Raw genomic sequence first — 23,592 nt, 5'->3', positions numbered from 1 at the left:
TACAAAGTAAATCACATGGCCAACCTCTGAGTCACTGTAGGAGAAGAGTCAATGCCAAAGTTGTGGATATAGGTAGATATGGACAAAATCTACCACTAATCTACCAGGGCCCCTTCCCACTCCTTACCCCCTCCTTCTGATAGGGGCTCAAACACTTGTTCTCCTTTGATGTGGCTCTGAAACTTCCTGGGATTAGATGTCATGGTTTGAAGGTCAAAGTGGGAGGGTAGGATGAAAAGTACCCTCAAGGCTAGGGGAAGAGTATGCTAGGGCCTACGAGCTCCCTGCAGAGGAGGCTTGAACCCTTTGCTCCAACAACTATGAGTACAATGGTTTAACTTTAATAGAAACTGCCATGCAGCTCTACAAAGTGGTTTTTGCTATTTTAACTCTTCCCAGCAATGTATATTCTGCATCCTTGCCAATACTTAGATTTTTTTATTTTTAGCATTTTTGGTGGTAATTATACAGTAGTTTTAATTACATTACCCTGAAGGCTAAAGATATTGAGCACCCTTTTATGTGCTTATTAACTATTTGGATAGATTCTTTCATAAAATGTCTGTTCATTTTTTTTCAGATTTTTTTGATTTGTGTACAGTTGATTTGCAATGTTGTGTTAGCTTCCGCTGTACAGCAAAGTGAATCAGTTATACATACACATACATCTACTCTTTTTTAGATTGTATTCCCATATAGGTCATTACAGAGTATTGAATAGAGTGCCCTGTGCTATTCAGTCGACTGCTAGTTACCTATTCTATATGTAATAGTGTGTATGTCAGTCCCAGTCTCCCAATTTATCCCTCCCCCCCAACCTTGGTAACCACACATTTGTTTTCTACATCTGTAACCCTATTTCTGTTTTGTAAATAAATTCATCTGTACCTTTTTTTTAGATTCCACATATAAGTTTTGTCCATTTTTAATTAGATGATTTGTCTTTTTATCATTGAAGTGTGGGAATGCTAATATATATTCCATATATGACTTGTCAGATATATGTACTGTGAATGCTTTCTCCCAGTCTGTGGCTTGTCTTTTCACTTTCTTAGTGATATCTCTTGATGAGCAGTTTTGTATGTGTGCTCAGTCACTTCAGTCATGTCTGACTCTTTGTGACCCCGTGGACTGCAGCCTGCCAGGTACCTCTGTCCATGGGATTCTCCAGGCAAGAATACTGGAGTGGGTTGCCATTTCCTTTTCCAGGGGATCTTCCTGACCCAGGGATTGATCAAATCTGTGTCTTCTGAATTGTCTGAGTCTGCCAGTAGCATATTCTCTCCTGAATATATGTTTATTTCTTTTTCATCCTTGAAGGGTATTTTCCCTAGATAAATAATTTCAGAATGACAATGCTTTTTCTTTCATCATTTTGTTATCTTTTGCCTTCCATTCATTCTAATGAGACTAGCTATCATTCTTATTGTTTTCCTCTGAAATCCAATATGTATTTTATTCTCTGGCTGTTGGCAAGATTTTTTTAAGTTTCGGTTTTCAGCAATTGATTGTGATGTGCCAAGGTATAGGTTTTTTTGTGTGTATTTGCCCTGTTTTAGATTTGTTGGGATTCTTAGATATGTGGGTTGATGTCTTCCATCAGTTTTGCAGCCAGTATGTCTTCAAATGGCTCTGCTGGGTTTGAATTATTCCAGGTCACATTTGTGTAAAACTCCCCTTTAACTATCAAATTGAATAGGAAAACACATTCGTAATTTTAAACTTAACATTTGTTAAAGACGTGCTCTCTCTGGCTCTAAGCTGGTCATTGATGTGTAAAAGGTAAATCTAATGTGTCCCTGACCTCATGCAGTCCATACCCTGGTAAGAGAGGTAGCTCTGAGGTTATAGTAAGATCTGAAAGTCATTGAATGAAAACATGACTGAGTCCCCAGGAAGACGGGCTCTGAAAAATTATGACAAGTATATACTGTGACAGTTTCCCTAGTTCTTCTCCTATGGTTGTGTACTTGGGTGACTGTGTCAACAAACAGTTCCAGGACTGTTGGACACAAAGTTTAAATTGTCTTTAATATCTGTAAACCCAAAGTGTCATCATGATCCCGTTATTAGAGTGGGGACCTATAGAGGGACAGGTAATAAATGGAATCTCAGCTAAATTTTAGCTCATAGTGGGCCCACTGGATCAGTAGACCCCTACCCAGTGGTCATTTCTCCAGTACCCAAGTGCATAAATTGGGATTGATATACTTGGCAATTGGAGTAGTCCCCCATATTGGGTTCATGGTTTACGGAGTTAGAGCTGTCACAAAGGGAAGGCCAAATGGAAACCTCTGTCCTACCAGAATCCCCATCCCATGGCCAAAACAAGAAATATAAAACAATATTATATCCTGGGGGAGGGATATGGCATAGATTAATGCCACCATTAAGGATCTAAAAGATAAAAGGATGTTAGTTCCTCTCACATATCCATTTAATTCACCTGTTTAGCACCTGTAGAAACTGAATGGAACCTGGAGAATGACTGAAGTCTGCAGCAGACTTAACCAAGTAGTAACTCTGATCATGGGGCTTCCCAGGTGGCACTAGTGGTAAGGAACCCACCTGCCAATGCAGGAGACTTAAGAGACTCTGGTTTGATCCCTGGGTCAGGAAGATCCCCTGGAGGAGGGCATGGCAACCCACTCCAGTATTCTTGTCTGGAAAATCCCTATGGACAGAGGAGCCTGGCGGGTTACAGTCCATAGTGAAGCAAAGAATCAGACATGACTGAAGCAACTCAGCATGCATGCACGCCACCCTGATCATAGCTGCAGTGCTAAATGTGGTATTCTTCCATTAAATGTGGTATCCTTGCCACTAATAAGGCCTCTGCTACAAGGTATACAGCCATTGATTTAGAAAATGCAGTCTTTCCTATTCCAATTTAGAAAGAAGATCAGAAATAGTTCACATTCACATGGGATGAGTAATATTCATCTGCAAGGCTGTCTCCCACTGTCTGTCATAATATAGTCCAAAAACATCTAGACTGCCAGGTATCCCACAGAACATCAGACTCTCCCATTAAATTGACAACTTCATGCTGACTGGTCAGGAAGATCAAGGGGTGGCTAGCATTCTGGAGGCCTTAGGATCTAGAGGGTAGGAGATAAATCCTATGGAAATTCAGAGAGTGGACACTTCATTGAAGGTTTTAGGAATCTAGTGATTAGGAGCATATGAGAATCTCCTCTTAAAAATAAAAGACAAATTTATGCAAATTGAAATTCCTATCAAAAAGAAGAAAGTTAGGCCTCCTTGGTTTCTGTAGGTACCAAATTTTACACCAAGGCATAGTGCTTTGCTCCAAATGCCAGGAGAAACATAAAGAGACCTGCTGTTTGAGTGACAGGATCTGCCAGGCCTTATGGTGTTAGACATGTCAGAGTCAGGAAAAGATGCACTCTGTGGACTCTATGTCAAGCTCCAGTGGGATAATCATGATACAGTTCCCTGAAATTCTGGAGTAAGGCCATTGCCAACTCCAGCAGAGAATTACATGCCCTGTGAGAAGCATCTCCTGGTATGTTACTGGTCCTGGTAGAGAAGAAATGCTAGATCCTGGGCACTGAGTGACCACGAATCTGAAACTTCACATCGTGAGCTGGATCCTGGCTACAGTTTTCTTTAGGGAAGGACTTAGGAATTGCTTACAGGTAGTGGCATTGCATAATTCTTTCATAAGAGGACCCAGAAGGCTTTATTCAAGATATTATGATTTTTCATTGTTATGACTTACATAAAACTCCTGCTCACCAGCTCTTGACTTTTTCTGGTTTTAAAAGTTAAATAATATTCAAATTGGCTGTCCACCTATCTTACTTCTAGGAATACCGCGGTCTATTACCCCACTGTCATAGATCTCTATGGGATGAGGCAACCTGGTTGCCACTCTGTCTTTGCTGCCCACTAAGGTAATTATTTCTGCCTTATCTGTAATGGTTAAGTAGCACTACTTGGCCTCTGCTTTTCCTGACTCATTCACACTGAATCTGAATAAAGCCTATTTTCATGGTAGAATTGATTACCGTCAATCCTGATCTAACAAGGACTGTCACCATCTGCTTCTCAAAGATGCTGGTGGCCTCTACACTAGTGCATTTCTTGTTGCCTTTGTGAAGAGAGCTCCTGGGTTCTCTTAGTAAAGATCATCAGGTGGTGGTTTCCCTTGTTTTAGGAAATAAATGTATTCTAATTGACCCACAGTCCCTAGTTTTCTGATCTCTTCATCAAGATTCTGCCATGGCAATTCTAGTAGTTCCATCTCTTTTATTATAGTCTGTCAATGTGTCCAAGCTTCAAGGAACCATTCCTGCAGCATGTTAGACCAGCCCAAGGCGTTCTTTCAGGACAATAAATCCTGAGTCATGAGAATGTGCTTTTGTGTTAATCAGTTCCCTCCCACACAGACTTATATTCTGCCCCATGCCTCAGGTCCACCACCCTCAAGAGTCACTCCCACACATGTTTTTCTCATTCCTACTAGGACATATTAGCCATGTCATGCAATTAATTTAGTAAGAAGTCCATTTCCTCCCAGAGAAGGAACTATATTTTCTTGTTTAGGCTACAACCTGTCCCTGGTTATTAGCTTGGGGCAATGCATGAAGTCAGGTGATCTTTATGAGGAAAAGCATTTTCATAGGAGATACACGTCATAGATCACATCTGCTCTCTTCTAGTGAGAAGGAGACAGCTGCTCCTGCTAGTTTGGAGAGTTTAAGAGAATCTGGGTGCTCGTTTCTCAAATGCATACCTCCAAATGTCTCCATTCCATGTCTCAGGGTCTTAATCATTCTTTATCTGGGACCTAACTTTAGCATAGGAGATCTTCCACAGCTGTATATTCAACCTCCTTTGTAGCTCTCTCACTCTTATGGTTAAATTTTGAGAGTAACTTTCAGCATGATCTAACTATGGTTCCAGGAGAGAAGGTATCTTTCAGACCTGACAGAAGCCTTCTAATTTTCGTGGCATACTCTGTTAATAGCTGAGCTTGTCACTTTCTTTAAGATTTCCAAGAAACTTCAAAGCTAGCCCAAACCACAATCCTTATAATTATCATTTCTTCTATGCTGCTGCTAGAGGCACTTCGGTCATGTCCAACTCTTTGCAACTGCATGAACCAGGCTCCTCTGTCCATGGGATTCTCCAGGCAAAAATACTAGAGTGAGTTTCCATTCCCTTCTCCAGGAGATTTTCCCAACCCAGGGATCGAACCCATATCACTTAGTTCTCCTGCATTGGCAGGTGGGTTCTTTACCACTAGAGCCACCTGGGAAGCCCATTGCCTCTATAACTTAGAGTTAATCCGTATATCAGTGCTGTCCCTCCAGCTGGAGAGAGTCTTAGTGACATGATGTTGTCAGACTGGAGTAATCCAGTTACAGAATCCCACTGAGGGTCTCCTTCCTAGGTTCCCCTCTAGGACTAGTTGACTTAGTTTTATCCCCTGAGAGTAGAACCTGAGACAGACAGGTGAGGAAGCCACAAGAAAATGTGTATTACTAAAACTGCTGCTGTGACCAAGGAGAGCCCAATTTCTCCAGGACTTCCTGCTACCTGAGCAGGGTACAGATCATCTCCAGAGGCTGGAGCACAGGGTTACTCTTGCAGGGTTTAACCATCCTGTAATTCCAGTCTCATTTGAACAAAGACAAACGGGAGCAGAAAATAGAAAGTCATGTGGCCCATTGAGGCTTCAAGTGGCATTCTCTGCAAGGTGAGGCTGAGCCTGCATAGAACTGTCCACTGCAGCTAAGACTTAAACCAGAAGTGTGCTGAGCTTTAGTGACCAAGTGATGAGTGATGTCATCATCATTGTCATTGTTATCCTCCTCATTATCATTATTTGTGGCTAAACCAGCTGTAGAACAAGGGCAGAGTTCTATATATATATAAAGCAGGGGTCTTGAGCCTCCAGGAACCAATGCCTGATGATCTGAGGTGGAGCTGATGTGATAAGAATAGAAATAAAGTGCACGATAAATGTAACGTGTTTGAATCATACCTAAACCACCCCCCCACCCCTGTTCCATGGAAACAATGTCATCCGCAAAGCCAGTCCCAGTGCCAAAAAGGTTGGGGACCACTGTTATAAGTAATATAATGAGACATCTACATAATATATAGGAGGAAAGGAAAAATGAGTCTCACATTTGAGAATAAAGAGGTCTATATAGATAAGATGGTATTTCCGCGGGATCTTAAAAGACAAGTAGGATTTCATCAGGTGAAGTCAAGGCAAAACATCCAGGAGAGAAAACTATAATTAACAAAGACCGTGTACACCCATGGTGTACAGTGATGGAGTGCAGTGATGAGTATAGTTATGGGGCTGTAGTGATGGCATGTTTTTAATGGGGTTGTAGGGATGGGGTGCAATGAGGTATCTCTCTAGAATGACAGTGTTTGCGTTTACCATGAATGTGAAGTGGGTTTGAAGAAAGATTGTAAGAAGGAAATTCTAAAGGTCCAGCTCTGGGCCCATGTGGGATAACAGGGGCATTGCCTGCTGACCTGATTCCATCCCCAGACCATCCTCCCTTTGTTTTGTCAACCTGCGGGCCAGTCTCCACTTTGAAGCCACAGGGTTGCCCTGATGCCTTCAGAGCTCCTTCGGCCTCCCCTTATGAGAATTGGAAAGTGTGTTTTTGATCTCCACTACCATCTATCAGCTGGGGTAGAAGAGCGCATGCTTTACGCCACGCCTCAGACTGAGGCCCTCTCTCGTTTTTGGTTTTTCCCTCAGGGGTTATAGCAGAGCAATCTGGAGAACAGAGAGAGCCCATTGAAGGCCTGTGTCTCTCTGGGGCCATCCAGGCCACTGGTCTGTGCTACTGATGGGGACATCAAGCTCCTAGGAGGCGATGTCAAGTGATTAGTCAGCTTCTGAGATGATTACGTGACTTTTCATAGATCAAGAAATGCGGAAGTCAGCCATCCTTCCTGAATCTTACTTCTGTTCCTCATTTCTTACTCCATCCTCTCTAAATGGCAAAGCCTGCAGCTTGGAGGCAAGAAATCTGGGCTCAAGTCCCAGCTGTGCTGCTTTTCAGCCTTGTGATATTTGACAATTCATCCTACCTTGCAAAACTTCAGCTTCCTCATCTACAGAATGGCAATCATCGCATTAAATTAGAGAATGGCTGCAAAGCATTCAGCCTGGGATCTGACACCTACAAGGCATTCCATACATGAAAACTAGTACCATTGTTTCTTGACATATAGTAGTGTCTCCCAGAGTGGAGTTCCTGAGCATTAGGCGACAGGTGACCTAGACAGAACAGGAAATAGAAGATACATGGTTAGGAAGCCATATCCTCCACGGTTCTCTTTCAATTATGGTTTTGCAGAAAAGATAGACTCAGTTTGCATGTTTCATATATACATACATATAAGATATACATACATATATAAAATAAATGTTTATATATCTTATTAATAAGATATATATATGTATATTGTTGTTGTTTAGTCACTAAGTCATATCCTACTCTTTGCCATCCTATGGACTATAGCCTGCCAGGCTTCTCTGTTCATAGGATTTCCCAGGCAAGAATACTGGAATGGGTTGTCATTTCCTTCTCCAGGGGATCTTCCCAACTCAGGGATCAAACCTCCATCTCTTGCATTGCAGGTGGATTCTTTACTGCTGAGCCAGCATATATATCTTATTAATTTCTCTTTATAACAGAGAGAACACCCTTGTCCCTCTGGTTAATGGGAGAAAATTACATTGTGTTTAATCTGGTAAACTCAGTCCTATTCAATACTTTAAAGTCTCTTTAAGTAACATAAACTTTTTTCATGGAGAAGGAAATGGCAACCCACTCCAGTGTTCTTGCCTGGAAGGTCCCATGGACAGAGGAGTCTGGTGGACTACAGTCCATGGGGCTACAAAGAGTAGGACATGACTTCACAACTGAGCACATACACATATTGCTAACACAGCATTATAAATCTCAGTTCAGTTCAGTTCAGTTCAGTCGCTCAGTCGTATCCGACTCTTTGCAACCCCATGAACCACAGCACGCCAGGCCTCCCTGTCCATCACCAGCTCCCTGAGTCTACCCAAACCCATGTCCATCGAGTCAGTGATGCCATCCAGCCATCTCATCCTCTTTTGCCCCCTTCTCTTCCTGCCCTCAATCCTTCCCAGCATTAGGGTCTTTTCCAATGAGTCAACTCTTCGCATGAGGTGGCCAAAGTACTGGAGTTTCAGCTTCAACATCAGTCCTTCCAGTGAACACCCAGGACTGATCTCCTTTAGGATGGACTGGTTGGATCTCCTTGCAGTCCAAGGGACTCTCAAGAGTCTTCTCCAACACCACAGTTCAAAAGCATCAATTCTTTGCCGCTCAGCTTTCTTTATAGTCCAACTCTCACATCCATACATGACTACTGGAAAAACCATAGCCTTGACTAGACGGACCTTTGTTGGCAAAGTAATGTCTCTGCTTTTAAATATGCTATCTAGGTTGGTCATAACCTTCCTTCCAAGGAGTAAGCATCTTTTAATTTCATGGCTGCAGTCACCATCTACAGTGATTTTGGAGCCCAGAAAAATAAAGTCAGCCACTGTTTCCACTGTTTCCCCATCTATCTTCCATGAAGTTATGGGACCAGATGCCATGATCTTAGTTTTCTGAATGTTGAGCTTTAAGCCAACTTTTTCACTCTCCTCTTTCACTTTCATCAAGAGGCTCTTTAGTTCTTCTTCACTTTCTGCCATAAGAGTGGTGTCATCTGCATATCTGAGGTTATTGATATTTCTCCCAGCAATCTTGATTCCAGCTTGTGCTTCCTCCAGCCCAGCATTTCTCATGATGTACTCTGCATATAAGTTAAATAAGCAGGGTGACAATATACAGCCTTGACGTACTCCTTTTCCTATTTGGAACCAGTCTGTTGTTCCATGTCCTATTGTACTTCAGTTAAAAAAATAAGTAAGCTTTAAAAAGTAACTTTTTCAGACAAATGCATGGCCTCTCAGATTGGCTTCCTAGCTTCCCTCCACCTCTCCAAGGTACAATCTGGCTGTATGAATTGGGGAAACTTATATGAGTAGAATGGACAGAAGAAGCCTGGAGCCATTTGTAAACGTCTTCTTGTGATCTCCACGGCAATTTCCCTCTGCACCAGGTTTCTGGGAGGATGATGAATTTTAACATGGTGAGCTTGTGATCTGTCCTCTTGTCTTGATAAAAACCAATGATCCTCCCCTGCTAACTTAGCCCTCACTTTAGCTCTGACCAGTGCTCAGCACTGTGTTCCACCCAGGTCAAGTTGTGGTTCCACTTTGTTTTCAAGCCTAGAAAGCACCTCTGTGGGTCTCTTGCCCTCGTCCTCCTCCAGCTCCTGGCCAGGTTCTCAGTAACCTCTGAGTTCCCTTCAAGATTTTATCTGGGGTCCTTCCAAGGAACAGCAGATCTGGAGGAAGTGGGAGCATCACCTGGGATTTGTCTGTCTTCTTTTATTTTGTTGTGGTCGCTGCAGGCTGGTTCAGTGGTGTGGATACACCAGAGGCAGCCTCCTCCTCCTGGAGAGCCAAGCTTGCTTTGGAACTCTCCCACCTCTCATACCTCCCACTTTGGGACTTAAGTCTAAGAGAGGGACTCAAAGCAACTGTGTCAATGCCTGCCTTCCCTACCTCTGTTTCCTTCTCCTTCCCAAGGTCCACAGTGTAGGAGGGACCAAGACTCTCCTCTTGGTCCTATTTTGAGATGCTCTACATCACACCCTTTGGCTTCACATGATGGTTGCCAGGAGAAGGGGGAATGATTTTGCAGTATGGAAACGCGAGACACACTGGTTTACTCTTTCTAAAATACTATCCCTATTACATTAGATATAAATGATTTCTTTGATAATTAACAGTTTTCAAGGTCAATTTAAAGAAAAATATCAAGTGAATTGATAGTAAAATTAGTAGTGGGAATGATATAAATTGTAAAGTTAGGAGGTCAATGGCTGAGTTGGGGAAACACCAGGATACATAGAAAAAGCTGTGATGAATACATGGGTAGAAAAGACCTCCTCAAGGAGTAAGGCAGTCATGTACACAACTCACTAGCAAGCAGGAGGGGAGGAAAAAGCAGAGCATTTAGTTTTTCAGGAGAACCTAGGAAAGCTTCTTGAAAGAGGTGGCCACCGAACTGGATTTTAAAGGATAAGAAGCTAGAGACGAAAGACTTCCAAAATGTGTGTGTGGAGATGTGACAATAGCAACAGCACAAGTGAAGACACTTTTAAAACTGTTGAATGAATACTGGTATAAGGTGTTAATATTATTTCTGATTGGGTGGAGGGACAGAATTGTAGGGCAACAAGACTCTTTCTGGAGGCAGTGAGGGAGGGCCAGAGCAGGGAGATAGTCCAAGAAGGCTCAAGATTATAGACAAAATGGACATTTCAGACCCTGGGTGGGAAGGCCAGGGGAGATGCCATTCTGAGCTGGCAAAGTTTGTGCCTCAGAGTCAATCACTTATCCTATCAGCAGCCTTCTTCCTCTCCTTGGAAACTTCTCTGCCTTTCCACCCCGCTCTGGGTTCTTCTGGCATCACAGGCAGGAATGGAAACCTCATTTATACTGGGGTCTCTAGAATTTGTAATCCTTAAATGTCTTCTCAATTCTCATAACATGGGAGACTGAGGCCTGGAGAAAAAGGTTTAGATTCTGATCTAGCAAACACTACTGACCACCTACTATACACTCCAGGCATAAGCTAAATGCTTTGATGTCTAAAATGCTATAGTTCTCTTGAACCTATTACAACAAACAAAACATGAATTAAGATATTTGTAGGGACTTCCCTGGTGGTCCAGTAATTAGGAATTCATCTTGCAATGCAGGGAACAGAGGTTCAATCCCTGGTCAGGGAACTAAGATCCTATATGCCACAGAGCAACTAAGCCTGTGCACAGCAACTGCTGAGCCCATGCACTCTGGAGCCCATTTGCCACAGCTAGAGAGTCCATGCACCGTCACGAAAGATCCTGCATGATGCAACAAAGATTCCATGTGCTGCAAGTAAGACCCAACACAAGCAAATAAAAACTTTTTAAAAAGGTGTTTGTATGCCTCATGTTAAACCAAAATAAGTAAACCATGCAGACAAGCTGGAAACGTTTTCGATATTCCAGCCCTATCCCTCATTCACCTCCCAGGATTTATGGTCACCTAAAGGTGGGCAATTTGGACATTAAGACTCCTGAAATAGGCAGTCCCTCTCTTCCTTACCCCTGGTCCCCAGTGGTTCTCACCATGCATAGGGACTACTGTCCACAGGTGTTCACCAGATTTCAGAGACAATTTGAGGGATTTTCAAGGATTATTTGAACCATGTGGGGTTTTTGCTGAATTAAGAATCAAACCCTCACATAAGACTCCACTGAAGTCCCTTTTCCATAATCCTTAGTGCTGTCAGTGGCATAGCAGAAATGCAGTTGCAGCTGGGAAGGAAGATATTATTTACTGGAGGTCTTCATATCCACAAAAGTTTATGGAGCACCTGATGAGCAAAGTACATCAGGCAGCCCCTTGCTCTGACCTTGAGGATGACCTTGCCTGCTAGTGCAGAGTTCTGTGTCAGGCTCATAACTCCCCTGTTTCTTTTAGGAGGTGACTATTCTGGGAAACTTCTCTTGCTTCTCAAACCTACTATTACTGTTGTTACATTCCTTTTGTGCATCTCCAGGGGGTGGGGCAGAACATACTTTTCAACAAGTGCCCCTGATAATTCTGACCCCACTGGCCCAGCCCCAAATATTTGGGAAGCTCTATCCTGAGTCCTTAACCCTACATGAGGTATGGAGCCTGTGAGGGGCAGGATGGTGATGATCCTGGGTTCTGAGGTGGATCATCCATGACCCACCAGTACTGCAAAAAGTATCCAGAATGCTGATGACTGGTCCCAACAGAATGGCTTATAATAATTTCACTCCCTAGGCTTGTCTCTTTATGTTTACTGTGGGGAGCCTGGATCTAGATCAGGATTGCAGAATCTTCATCCACAACACAACTCAAGCCAGTAGAAATGCTGTTGGGCTCATATGGTGATTTTTTTTTTTTAATTGAGGCCACATTTAAGAATTGAAAAGTATCATAGACTTCTAGTTTGGCCAAACTACATTATCATGAACTAAAAGTTTACTGGAGTGGAGTAGTCATTGCCCCTTTAAACAGAGCATGTGCTGTCTGGTTTTCCACAGTCCCTACCATTCCCTATTGTCTCTCCTGGCCAGCTTCATTCACTGCTTGTTTGCTGCCTTCCTAGCCTCTGTAGGCATCTGAGTTGAGATGCACCCAAAAGTTCCCAAATGTACTTTCTGCCTCTACCATCCTGTGAATCCAAAGCCTATCAAATTATCTCTAAACGCCCCCCCCCGCCCCCACCCAACCCTGCACTCAAGAGTTAATCATCAGCTTCTTATGTAAATCAGAACAGGAAAGTCTTGCTTGGCCAATTCCTCCGAAAATCTTAGCTATTATTCTTCACTGAGGCTGTGTCCTGTGTCTGCCTGCTCAACACTTGTCTCCTATCAGGAAGTCATTTCTTGTCCCTGACGGAAGATCCTTGAGGCCAGCTGTGGCCGTGGATGTCCAGAGAGTCAGGCAGGCCGGCCAGATGAGTGGGGAGTGGGTGCACCCAGGCCAGACCCTGATCTGGGCTGTTTGGGTCCTTGCAGCTGCCACCAAGGGTGAGACACCCAGTGGGAGAGGAGGGCTCTCGGAAGATGGGATAGGGGATTTCCTTGCCTTGGAGGATTTTCCACTGGTGGAAAATGGAAAACGGAGGGCTGTGTAGAACCTCAGGGCACCTGACCCATGTCCTGGTGTTGCTGAGAACCCCAGGCCAGAGTCTGCTTCTCAGGTGTGTGTAAGGCACAGAAGACCCTGTCCTGTCTTTGGGTTGCTTGAATCTTGGGAGGCTTGGAGGGGCATGGAACAGAGCCTGTGTTTCTATAACACCGACTGCTGAGGCAGGACTGTCGCTGTTGAAATGACTTTAGAACAGGTAATGCCAAGAAATCTGGGCCCTCCTAAGTAAATAGCTGGGCAACTAACTCCTCAAGGCTCCATAATTGATGTAGAAACTAAGAAGCTTGCACAATCTCCATAAGTGTTATTCTTGTACCCCTGGAGGTAAATGGGCTGATTTCAGGTAGTGTAAGATAATTTTTTGTTTTTGTTGCTCTCTATATATTTTCTTGTGTACTCAAAAGCATATACCTAAGTCATCAAAGCAACAGTTCCATAGGTGTCATTGTTTAGAATTCCCGTAAGTAAAATTTTAGAAATCTATCTCAATTTAATTTTAAGAAAAGAAGAAAGCCAGTAGTCACACAGGTGATACACAGACATGCCAGCAGTTATGCTGGTGGGTATAAAAATAACTGAAATGTGGGCCAGATTTTGTGGGGTCCTGAGGTAAAGAATCTGCCTGCAATGCTAGAAACCCAGGTTCGATCCCTGGGTCGGGAAGATCCCCTGGAGAAGGACATGGCAACCCACTCCAGTATTCTTGCCTGGAGAATTCCATGGACAGAGGAGCCTGGCGGGCTACACAGTCCATGGGGTCACAAAGAGTTGTACACAACTGAACGACTAACACACAGGCTCTATAAAGGCTGGTGTGTATCATTTCCACAGTAAAGAAAAGCTTGTGTGCAGCAGCAGGGAGATGGGTTCCCAACTTACATCTCAGAAACTTTTGTGGCTTGGTGCTACGCTCCTAGGAAACATTCAGTGAGTGCTCCGATGAAGATGACTTCTAGGGGAACGTCAAAGGAGCAGTGGACATGGATTCATTGTGAAGGAGTCTGGGTTGAGAAAGAGCGCTCCACCTTGGGAAACTCTGAGTTTGGCTTGTTCCCAGCCTCTTCCCCGCGCCCCTAATTCCTCCCTGTGTGTTTCCTCAGGGCCAGCCACCGCCGATGCACCCGCCAGGCACACCAATCTGGGATGGGTCCGGGGGAAGCAAGCTTCAGTTCTGGGAAACAACACGCTGGTGAATGTGTTCCTTGGGGTTCCTTATGCTGCACCCCCCGTGGGGCCCTTGCGATTTGCAAAACCAGAGCCTTTACTGCCCTGGAATGGTTTCCTAAGTGCCACGTCCTACCCTAAATTGTAAGAACTGGCTTGGTCCCAGGGATGGCCTGTGACCTGGGAGTAGGGGCAGATCGTTGAGGGGGAGTAAATGTCATGCAGCCCAATGGGAAAGGGGGGGCATTTGTGAGGAGGATGCAGAGGGTCAGGTGTGGTTGAGGCTTCTGTGATGGCATGGCTCCCCATCTTGTTTAACATTGCTCCCCACCTGTTTAAACAAGCAGAGTCCCTGGGCTGTCTTCTGAACTCCCTGAACCCCCAGAGCTGGGCCTGGGAAACTGGGTTGTAAAGAAGCTCTCAAGCGATTTTGAGGACCAGTCAGGCTGAGGAACCACTGTGATGGGCTGACTGAGTCTTTGGGTTAAAAGAGGTTGTTGATGTGTCTCCGTGTGACCTCTACCCCAAGGCTTAGTCTACACCATCAGACTGGGTCAGGTCTTTAGGGTGAGAACCATCCCAGAGGAATTTTAACTCTAGCGATTCACATGGTGCCCAATGCAGGGCCTGGCCCATAGTGGGGAATCCATAATTGCCTGTGGAATGGATACATGAATGTGTCTCTGTGACCCAGGGGAGCTGGGAGGGCTGATGCTCCCAGATACTGCAAATTTTCCAGCTTAGATGAGCAAGCAGTTCCCAGGTAAATTGTGGAGGTGTCTTGTGCACTGGGTGGGAGGGGAGGCTTGGAAATGCCAAGAATCTTTTTTTTTTTTTAAGTATAAGTCTATTTATTTATTTCCTTTGGGCTGTGCTGGGTCTTTGTCGCTGCTCGGGCTCTCTCTAGTTCTGGCGAGCAGGGGCTGCTTTCTAGCCCAGTGCACGGGCTTCTCATCACGGTGACTTCTCTTGTTGTGGAGAACAGGCTCTAGGGGCACGGGCTCTAGGCGTGCAGGCTCCAGTAGTTGCAGCACACGAGCTCAGTAGCTGTGGCTCACAGGCCTAGCTGCCCCTCAGCATGTGGAATCTTCCCAGACCAGGGATCCAACCTGTGTCCCCTGCACTGGCAGGCAGATTCTTGACCACTGGACCACCAGTGAAGTCCGCCAAGAACCTTTCAACTCTCAGATTCTGTGAAGCCCTCAGATTGGGCCACGTTGGTTCTTGGCATTGGGGTCCCAAGCAGAAGGAGGACCCTGGTGCCAGAAAACTAAGCCACAGAAGAAAACCCTATGTTGTCCAGACACCGAGGACAATAAGTTGAACCTTGTGTGTTCATTCATTCATTCAACTAATATCAACTGAGAACCAACTCAGAAACTGGCTCTCCGTTAGGCCCTGGGATCATGACAGTGAGTTAGACACAGCTTCCCTCAAGGAACCTGCAGACTGGCTGTGGTGGTGAGGACATAAACAATAAGGACAATTAAAATATGGGGTGACAAGGCAAGCATTAGGGAGTCAGAGCAGGTCAGTGAGGGAGCTTTGAGGGGAGGCCGGAGATGGCTTTGTTAAAAGCAATGAGCCCCAATTTCTGATACACAACATACAAAGGAAGAAAAAAGCATTTGAAGCAATGATTTTCTGCTGCCTTATCTGTACACTATTCTATTTTAGAAAAACAATGAACATTAATTGAGCACTTACTAGACATATTCACATATATAATCTCACTTAATCCTACTATGCCTTGGGCTAGGGACTATAAGTTACCAAGGTGACTCACACAGAACCCTAGGCTTTTAGCTGCTCACTAGGAGAGATTCTAGGAAAGAACACAAAATATATACATGTTTCCAAAGACCTCCCAGGTGGCTCAGTGGTAAAGAATCCACCTGCCAACGTAGGAGACACAGGTTCAATCCCTGGGTTGGGAAGCTCCCCTGGAGAAGGAAATGGCAACTCACTTGAGTATTCTTGCCTGGGAGATCCCATGGACAGAGGAGCCAGGCGGGCTACAGTCCATGAAGTCGCAAAACAGTCTGACACGACTCAGCAACTAAACAATTCCAAAGAGCTATGGTCTAGCTGGAGAAATCTCAGGAGGCTTCTTGGAGGAGGTGACACTTTGACAGAGTCTGAAAGAAAGGGAAGAATGTGAACAAGCAGATCTGGGGAGAGAGTAGTCAGGGCAGAGGGACTAACTTAAGCAAAGGCCTGATTGCAGGAATCTTCTTGCTAGCCTACCTCTGTTATTTCTAGTAGAAAGGCCTGGGAATGTCCTTTTGTTCCTCTAGAGACAGAAAAGGGAGCCGCCAGAGCACAACCCTTGATACACAACCCTGTGACCTACTGTCTACAGCTTGGAGAATTGTTGAGCCAGCTTGAGTCTTTATGTGTGTGTCTGGATTATGGTGATGGGGGTATGCATGAGTGGGTCCTGGGGGTTCATGGTATGATTATTCTGCACAATGTGCTTTCTTACTCAGAAATCAGATCAAAGAGAATTATAGCTTGTTTGGGCTTCCCAGGTGGCGCCAGTGGTAAAGAATCTGCCTGCCAATGTAGGAGACCCAGAAGATATGGGTTCGATCCCTGGGTTCAGGAAGATCCCCTGGAGGAGGGCATGGCAACCCACTCCAGTATTCTTGCCTGGAGAATCCCATGGACAGAATCCCATGTAAGCCTGGTGGGTTACAGTCCATGGGGTCGCAAAGAGTTGGACACAACTGAAGTGACTTAACATGCAGAGCTTGTTTCGGCCACCATGGGAGCTGGGGTGTTTTTAAACTTTGTACCAGAGCTCTGAATCCCTATTCTGCTTAGGCATAGGAGATCACTAGGCCTCCCTGCTGTCACAAAAGCTGGCCCCTCCCAGGCAGGTCTGCTGACAGCAACTCTGGGAGTTTCTCCTTCCCTTTTCCAAGGTGCCTCCAGAACTCAGAGTGGCTGCTCACAGATCAACACATTCTCAAGGTGCGTTACCCCAAATTCAGAGTATCGGAAGACTGCCTGTACCTGAACATCTATGCACCAGCCCATGCGGAAACCGGCTCCAAGCTCCCGGTAAGGCTCACAGCTCCTGCTGTGCTGGGGGCTCCAGCTGCAGGTTCTAGGCCTGGGATCTGGGTGGAGTGGCTGGAAATCTGGAATCGAATCTAGGCTCCCTTGGGTAAAAGGGAAATGTAATCACTTGACATGTCAATAGCTTCCTTAAAAATCATTCTACTGACAGATCCACTTTGTCTTCTTTTGTGATTATGGTTAGTGATTTTTTTATTTTGTTTTGTTTTTCGCCTCTGTTGGGTATTAAATAGTCTGCAAACAGAAAAGACCCTGGTTTGAAGGACTCTGATATTTTTGGTTTGGGAAATCCTGTTTTTTAAAAAATATTTATGTATTCGTTTCTTTTTGGCCACGCTGGGTCTTTGTCGCTGCGAGGGTTTTTCTCTAGTTGCTGTGAGCTGGGGCTTGTAGAATACGGGCTCTAGGGAGCGTGGGCTTCAGTAGCTATGGCTCCCGGGCTCTAGAGCGAGAACTCAGTAGTTGTGGCACACAGGCTTAGTCGCTTCAAGGCATGTGGAATCTTCCCAGATCAGGGATTTAACCAGTGTCCCCTGCATTGGCAGGCAGATTCTTATCCACTGGACCACCCGGGAAGTCTGAGGGACATCCTGTTTTAAAGAAGATAATTGCCCTTTGCAAATTTTTTATTTTCAAATGAAGACAGATTATAATGGGAAATGTTTCACTTAAGAATTCGAAAGATCTTTGTACAAGTGAGTGTACTACATCTAATTTTGAACCATACCCTCCATCACCCTCTCTCTCCCCCTTGCCACTGTAACAGAGACTTGCTCTATTGTATCATAACAGCAGCACCTATTGAGGGCTGACTGTGTGCCAGGTACAGTTCATTCTCTCATCTAAGCCCCCACAATAACCCAGTGGGGGAGGATTATTGGACCTGTTCTACAGATGAGGAAGCTGAGGACCAGGGAGGGCATAAACAACTTGGTCCACGTTATACACACAGTAAGTGGCAGATCTGGGTGTCAAGCCAGTGCTTTGTTCAGTTCTCCTTTACCTCCATGGCTTTCTTCTCTTTCCTACCCCATGAGTTATAGTCACTAATATGACTTTTAAAAGAGAAGAGGAGGGATTTTAAAAAAATTAAGTATATACATGGTAACCTGCATTAAGTATGGGCTTTCCAGGTGGTGCTAGTGATAAAGAACCTGCTTGCCAATGCAGGAGACTTAATAAGAGACTCAGGTTCGATCCCTGGGTCGGGAAGTTCCCTTGGAGAAGGTAATGGCAACCCACTCCAGTATTCTTGCGTGGAGAATCTCATGGACAGGGGAGCCTGGTGGGCTACAGTCCATGGGGTGGCAAAGAGTCGGACATGACTGAAGTGACTTCACACACATACATTAAGTATATACATGGTGATAATACCATTTGAATATTTGATGTTTCCTGGTCCCAATTTTTCTAATTGATAAAGTAGAACTTCCACACTTTTCTCTGTTTCCCTCCTCTCTTCTCTTCTCTCTGTAAGTAGGATAAACTCTTAGATTAAAACAGTTTAAGTGGCTCTTGGTCTCGTATATCGCTTACAGCTATTTCCATTTTACTGTGGCTCACAAGTTTCATGACATTCAGGTAACACTTTTTGAGCTCTTGAAATATGCCAACATTGTTCCATGAACTTTGGATGAAGAATTTTTTTTTGAACGTCATGATAACCTCATAAATGAGACACTTTCATTCTGCACATCTTACAGATGAGAAATACGAACCTCAGAGAGGTTCAGAAGGCTGCTCAAAGTCACACAGCTAGTCAAGGGCAGAGATGGGAAACAAACCCAGGCACTCATATGCCAGAATCCACGTACTTAACCCTGGGCCTTCTTCAAAAGACAAAACTTCTGAGGCTGTTTGGGAAGGAAAGTGAAGCATTCCTATTTCCCTAAAGAAAGAATGTCCTAGCATGCATCGGGAGGGGCTGTGGGTGCCTGGTGGGCTGGCTGGAGAGTTCCTCTCCCCTTCCTCAGGTCATGGTGTGGCTCCCTGGCGGCGCCTTTGAGACTGGCTCAGCGTCCATCTTCGATGGGTCCGCCCTGGCTTCCTATGAGAACGTGCTGGTTGTGACCATCCAGTACCGACTAGGAATATTCGGCTTCTTCAAGTGAGTCTCCCTGAGGGATTGACACCCCTGACTCCCAAGGAGCAGCTGGGCGCAGCCACAGGGGACTTAGTGCTCAGCAACCTAAGGAGAAATGAGCCTTCAGTGATGCTGAACTAATTTGGCCCAAACTAGTTAGGTCATTTTAGCAGCTGTAACAGATAAACCACAAGTTTTAGTGGCTTCAAATTATAAAAATTTCCTTCTCACTCAACTAAAATCCAACCAAGTGTTTCTGACTGACAGGCATTCTTCTCCATGGTCAATTTGGGACCCAGGCTCCTTCCATCCCTCCTCTAGGGCCCCACCCAGCTCCTCTGCACTTGGCCAGCAAATGGAGAACAAGCAGGAGAATCATACCAGGGCGATCTTTACAGGTCAGCCTGGAGGGGACAATTATTGCTCTGTTTACATACAATTGGCAGAACTCAGTCATAATAGCCACACTCAACTGCAAGGGAAATGTGCTCCCTTGCAGATGAGGAAACCGGGCGTGTGAGCAGTTCCAAGGTCTGCCATCAGGCCCCACATCAAGGCTCCTCCATTGTTCACTCCAATGATGACTTCCCTCCCCCACCAAGTAATATCAAGCATGTTTCAGTGCTTGTGTGAACCCAACACCATGCCAGGCACTTGCTATGCATTCATTATAACTCACCCCCAGACTAATTCTATGAGAAACATACTGTTGTTATTCTCATTTTACGCTTGAAAAATGGAAGCACAGAGAGGTGAAACAACTTCACAGAGGTCACAGAACAGAGCTAGGTCTCTTGGCCACTTCCTTGATCCTACTTAGAACGTGGCAAAACTCAAGCCCTGGCCAGGATGTGGTGTGAGCCAAAGGTCAGAAAGTATGGGGAAGGTAGCAAGGAGTCCAGCATGTATCCTGCCCTTGAGAGTCTGTCAGTGTCATAGGGAAAATAACACAGGGACACAAATCTCCAGGCTCCCAGGCAGGACATCAGTTACATTCTGAGGGTAAGAGGCGCCAGAGCTGCATGTAGAAACAGAGGCGGGAACTGCAAGAAATCAACCAGTCTTTCTGAGAGAGATGGAATTGGAACCAACTGCACCTTAAAGACAGGGTTGGACTTAGGGATGAGGGGTTGGGAGAGAGCACTCTTGGCAACAGGAGCTGCCTGAGCAAAGACTAGGAAGTCGGAAGGAAACTTAGCCTCATATGGGGCTGAAACAGTATTTGCAAACTGGGCTTTGGGGCGTGTAGCACAGGGAGGTGACTGAGAGGCTACAGTGGAGGCAGAAAGGACTGAGATCAGACTAATGTCCTGAACAGAGTGATTATATGTTTAGCAGGTCTGTACATTGGGATTCTGCCTAATATTCTCGCAACAGAAAGGTTTCCAAAAGTTGTTTATAACATCTGGGTTCTAATAGACAGGTAGATGAGGATATAACAGGAGATGGGTGTGAAAATGTAGGGCCAGGCCTGATTGGGAAAGACCCTGAATGCCAGGCTGTGCATGGTGACTGGTTTTTAGCGGATAAAGAAGGAGGGACCCAGGAGTGCCCTGTAGAGCAGTATAGTGGAAAGTCACTCCAGAGCAGAGTGCAGGCTGGCCCAGGGATGCCTGGATTTCAGATGGGGCATCTGGTTGGGGTGCTGCTGTACAGCCTAGATGCAGGTCATGGGGTGAAGCAGGCTGGTGGCTGAATAACTAGAGGGTTGCTAGCATGCATATGGCACTTACTGTGTGCCTGCACCATCAGTTTTCACAACAGTCATGTGAAGCAGATACCATTATCAACCCCATTCAGATATGAGAACATTGAGGCAAAGCAAGTTAAGTGACCTGCTCATGGTCACCCAGATCATAAGTGACCAGATTATGAATCAGGATAAACAAAGGAAGGAATGGGAACCAACGTGGGAGCCATGGTGGAATGGAGGTGAAATCAGTAGAGTGTGGCTCCTGACCAGATGCAGGGATTGTGGGAGAGAGAAGGGGGAGTTGGGACCAGCCCAGGCATCAAGGACAGACAGAACCAAGGGGAGGAGTGATGTGGGGGACTAGAAGATGGAGGAGGAGTAGACTATGATCCCAAACTTACTCTCATACATGGTGGGTAGCATACATGTACTACCCAGCAGCACGGGGACACGGTTAGGAGAATGGACCCAGATCTGCCGCTTTCTAGCTCCTGGGTAAGGGACTTCACCTCTCTGTGCCTCTGCTTCCTGTCTGTGAGATGGAAACGATGAATCCCTCAGTATCCTTAGAACATGCTTGCGAATACCACTGATGGGGTTGGGGATGACGTGAGTGAGTTCTGGCTGCCGAGAAATGCAGCCACTGCCCAAACCACTTCCCAGCAGAGGTGGGAGAACATGGGGTGATGGAATCAGTCTCTCAGTATTCCACCCTGAAACCCCCAGCTGGTGCCTCCCTCTGACCGCACACAGAGGGGAGCTTGGGTGGGGTAGTTCATGAAAGTCAGCCTTTTGAGAACAAGGTGGAGAAGGGTGGAGAGAGGACCCAGAAGGATGAAGGAGAAAGACCAGCACCACCTACCTCACAGGGTGGGAGGATTATAGGAACTTCAGCTATAAAGCTCTGGGGACAGTATTGTACACGATGCTACAACAGCTGCTATTATTATCATTATTTTTCATTCAGTCATTCACTTGGAACCCCTGTGCCCAGGGAGGTTTAGCTTCCTGGTGCAGACCAACTCTCAGGAGCAGGACTCTTCTGGAATCCATGGATTCAGGGAAGCCTATGAATACCCTGAAATTTAACATACCAGATTGTCCATGCATTTTTCTGGGGGTATGGAGCTTTCATCAGATTCTCAAAGAAACCCAAATCCCAACAGAGGGTGAAAATTAAGCCTGGTTCTCCCAGCGACCCCAGGCCTCTGACTCCTCACTTTCTCCAGCTGGAGTGGCGGTGCCCTGACACAGCCCACAGCCTCTGCCTCCGACCCCCGGGGCTGTGGGAAGCAGACAGCGGCCAGATGAACGTTTTCACCCTGCCTCTCGTCCACAGCACGGGGGACGAGCACGCGCGGGGGAACTGGGCCTTCATGGACCAGGTGGCCGCCCTGATCTGGGTCCAGGAAAACATTGAGTTCTTCGGTGGGAACCCACACTGCGTGACCATCTTCGGCGAGTCAGCAGGAGCGATAAGCGTTTCCAGCCTTGTGAGTTTCTTCTCTTTGGGACCTGAAGGAACCTCGGTGGGGGAGGTGACAAAAATGAGGACAATGAGTCATGCACATCTAATTGCTGCTTTCTTGTTGAACGAACGCTCATAAACACATTGTCTCCCTCGAGCCTCACAAATACATGGTGAGTGAGGGGCTTAGTCTCATTTCAAGGGCAAGAAGTGAAGAAGCCAGCACTCCCATGCCAGAAGGCTTGACCTCCAAGTTCATGAGGAACCTGGGCCTCTGAGAGGTTAGAAGACTTGCCCAAACCTTTGCAGCTAGTCCTTGAAATTCCCAAACCAGGACTTTTTTCCCTCTAAGTTTAAAACACTTAAGGAGCCTTTCTAGGAAGTTTTCTTTATTTCTTTTATTTTTAATTTTTTAATTTCTTTAAAATGTTTATTGTTTCTGCCACACAACAACACAAATCAGCCTTATGTATACATGTATCCCTCCCTCTTTAGCCTCCCTACCACCTCCCTCATCCCACCTCTCTAGGTTGTCACAGCGTGCCAGGCTGGGCTCCCTGTGTCATACAGCAGCTTCCCACTAGCTATCTACTTTACACATGGTAATATATATATATACCAATGCTACTTTCTCAATTCATCCCACCCCCTCCCTCCCCCGATGTGTCCACAAGTCTGTTCTCTACATCTGCATCTCTATGGAAGTTTTCTCTAAAGAAAGGCTGGGTGTTATGTGTGATGGGTGGGAAGCTCTCTGAATAACGTTTCCTGGGTCTCCTGTGTTCTCTCTCCAGATTCTGTCCCCCATGACCGAAGGCTTATTCCACAGAGCCATCATGGAGAGTGGGGTGGCCATCATCCCTTACCTGAAGGCCCCTGATGACGAGAGGAATGATGATGTAGGTATATTGTTAACTCTTCTCCAGCTTCCTCTCTTTGGTCAAGAGAGAATGTGGTCAGGTGTCCAGAGACCATCTGCTTGGCTGTCCATACTGACCATGACTAAAGGACCTGAGTTGGCCCGAGGTGACCCTTCTTGCTTCATGAAAGGTCTGGTTCAATAGGACATGGGCCCAGGTGCACAATGCACTGCTGCTGGTGTGCTCGCATGTGTGTGGCGGGGTGGGCAGGGGCGGTGTAAGCATATGTGTGATAGTTCTTACATCTTATCCATTATTCTTTGCTGGTGACATATGACTCAGTTTTCTGTATTATGTATGGTTTATCTGCTTTCTCTACTCCACCTAGAGTGCTATGTTAAGAAAGGTTCT

General features: G+C 45.6%; 1 protein-coding gene across 3 annotated transcripts in view; it reads left to right on the top strand.

Moving 5' to 3' along the window:
* CES5A (carboxylesterase 5A) overlaps positions 1-23,592 on the top strand; it is a 264,129-nt gene that overhangs the window by 225,530 nt on the left and 15,007 nt on the right. For 2 of the 3 annotated variants that reach the window (XM_081510652.1, XM_081510653.1), the window contains exons 1-6: positions 12,636-12,708; positions 13,930-14,137; positions 16,921-17,059; positions 19,051-19,184; positions 22,193-22,346; positions 23,116-23,220. In XM_081510652.1, coding sequence (XP_081366778.1) covers positions 12,636-12,708; positions 13,930-14,137; positions 16,921-17,059; positions 19,051-19,184; positions 22,193-22,346; positions 23,116-23,220 — 813 coding nt within the window. Of the gene's footprint in view, positions 1-12,635; positions 12,709-13,929; positions 14,138-16,920; positions 17,060-19,050; positions 19,185-22,192; positions 22,347-23,115; positions 23,221-23,592 lie in introns of those variants that run through there. The other variant, XM_081510654.1, reaches the window with a different exon arrangement.

The sequence above is a fragment of the Giraffa tippelskirchi genome, chromosome 7, assembly GCF_054371585.1.
Source record: "Giraffa tippelskirchi isolate mGirTip1 chromosome 7, T2T-mGirTip1v1.2.pri, whole genome shotgun sequence".
NCBI classification, from domain to species: Eukaryota; Metazoa; Chordata; class Mammalia; order Artiodactyla; family Giraffidae; genus Giraffa; species Giraffa tippelskirchi.
This window is presented reverse-complemented; position numbering and strand designations above follow the sequence as displayed.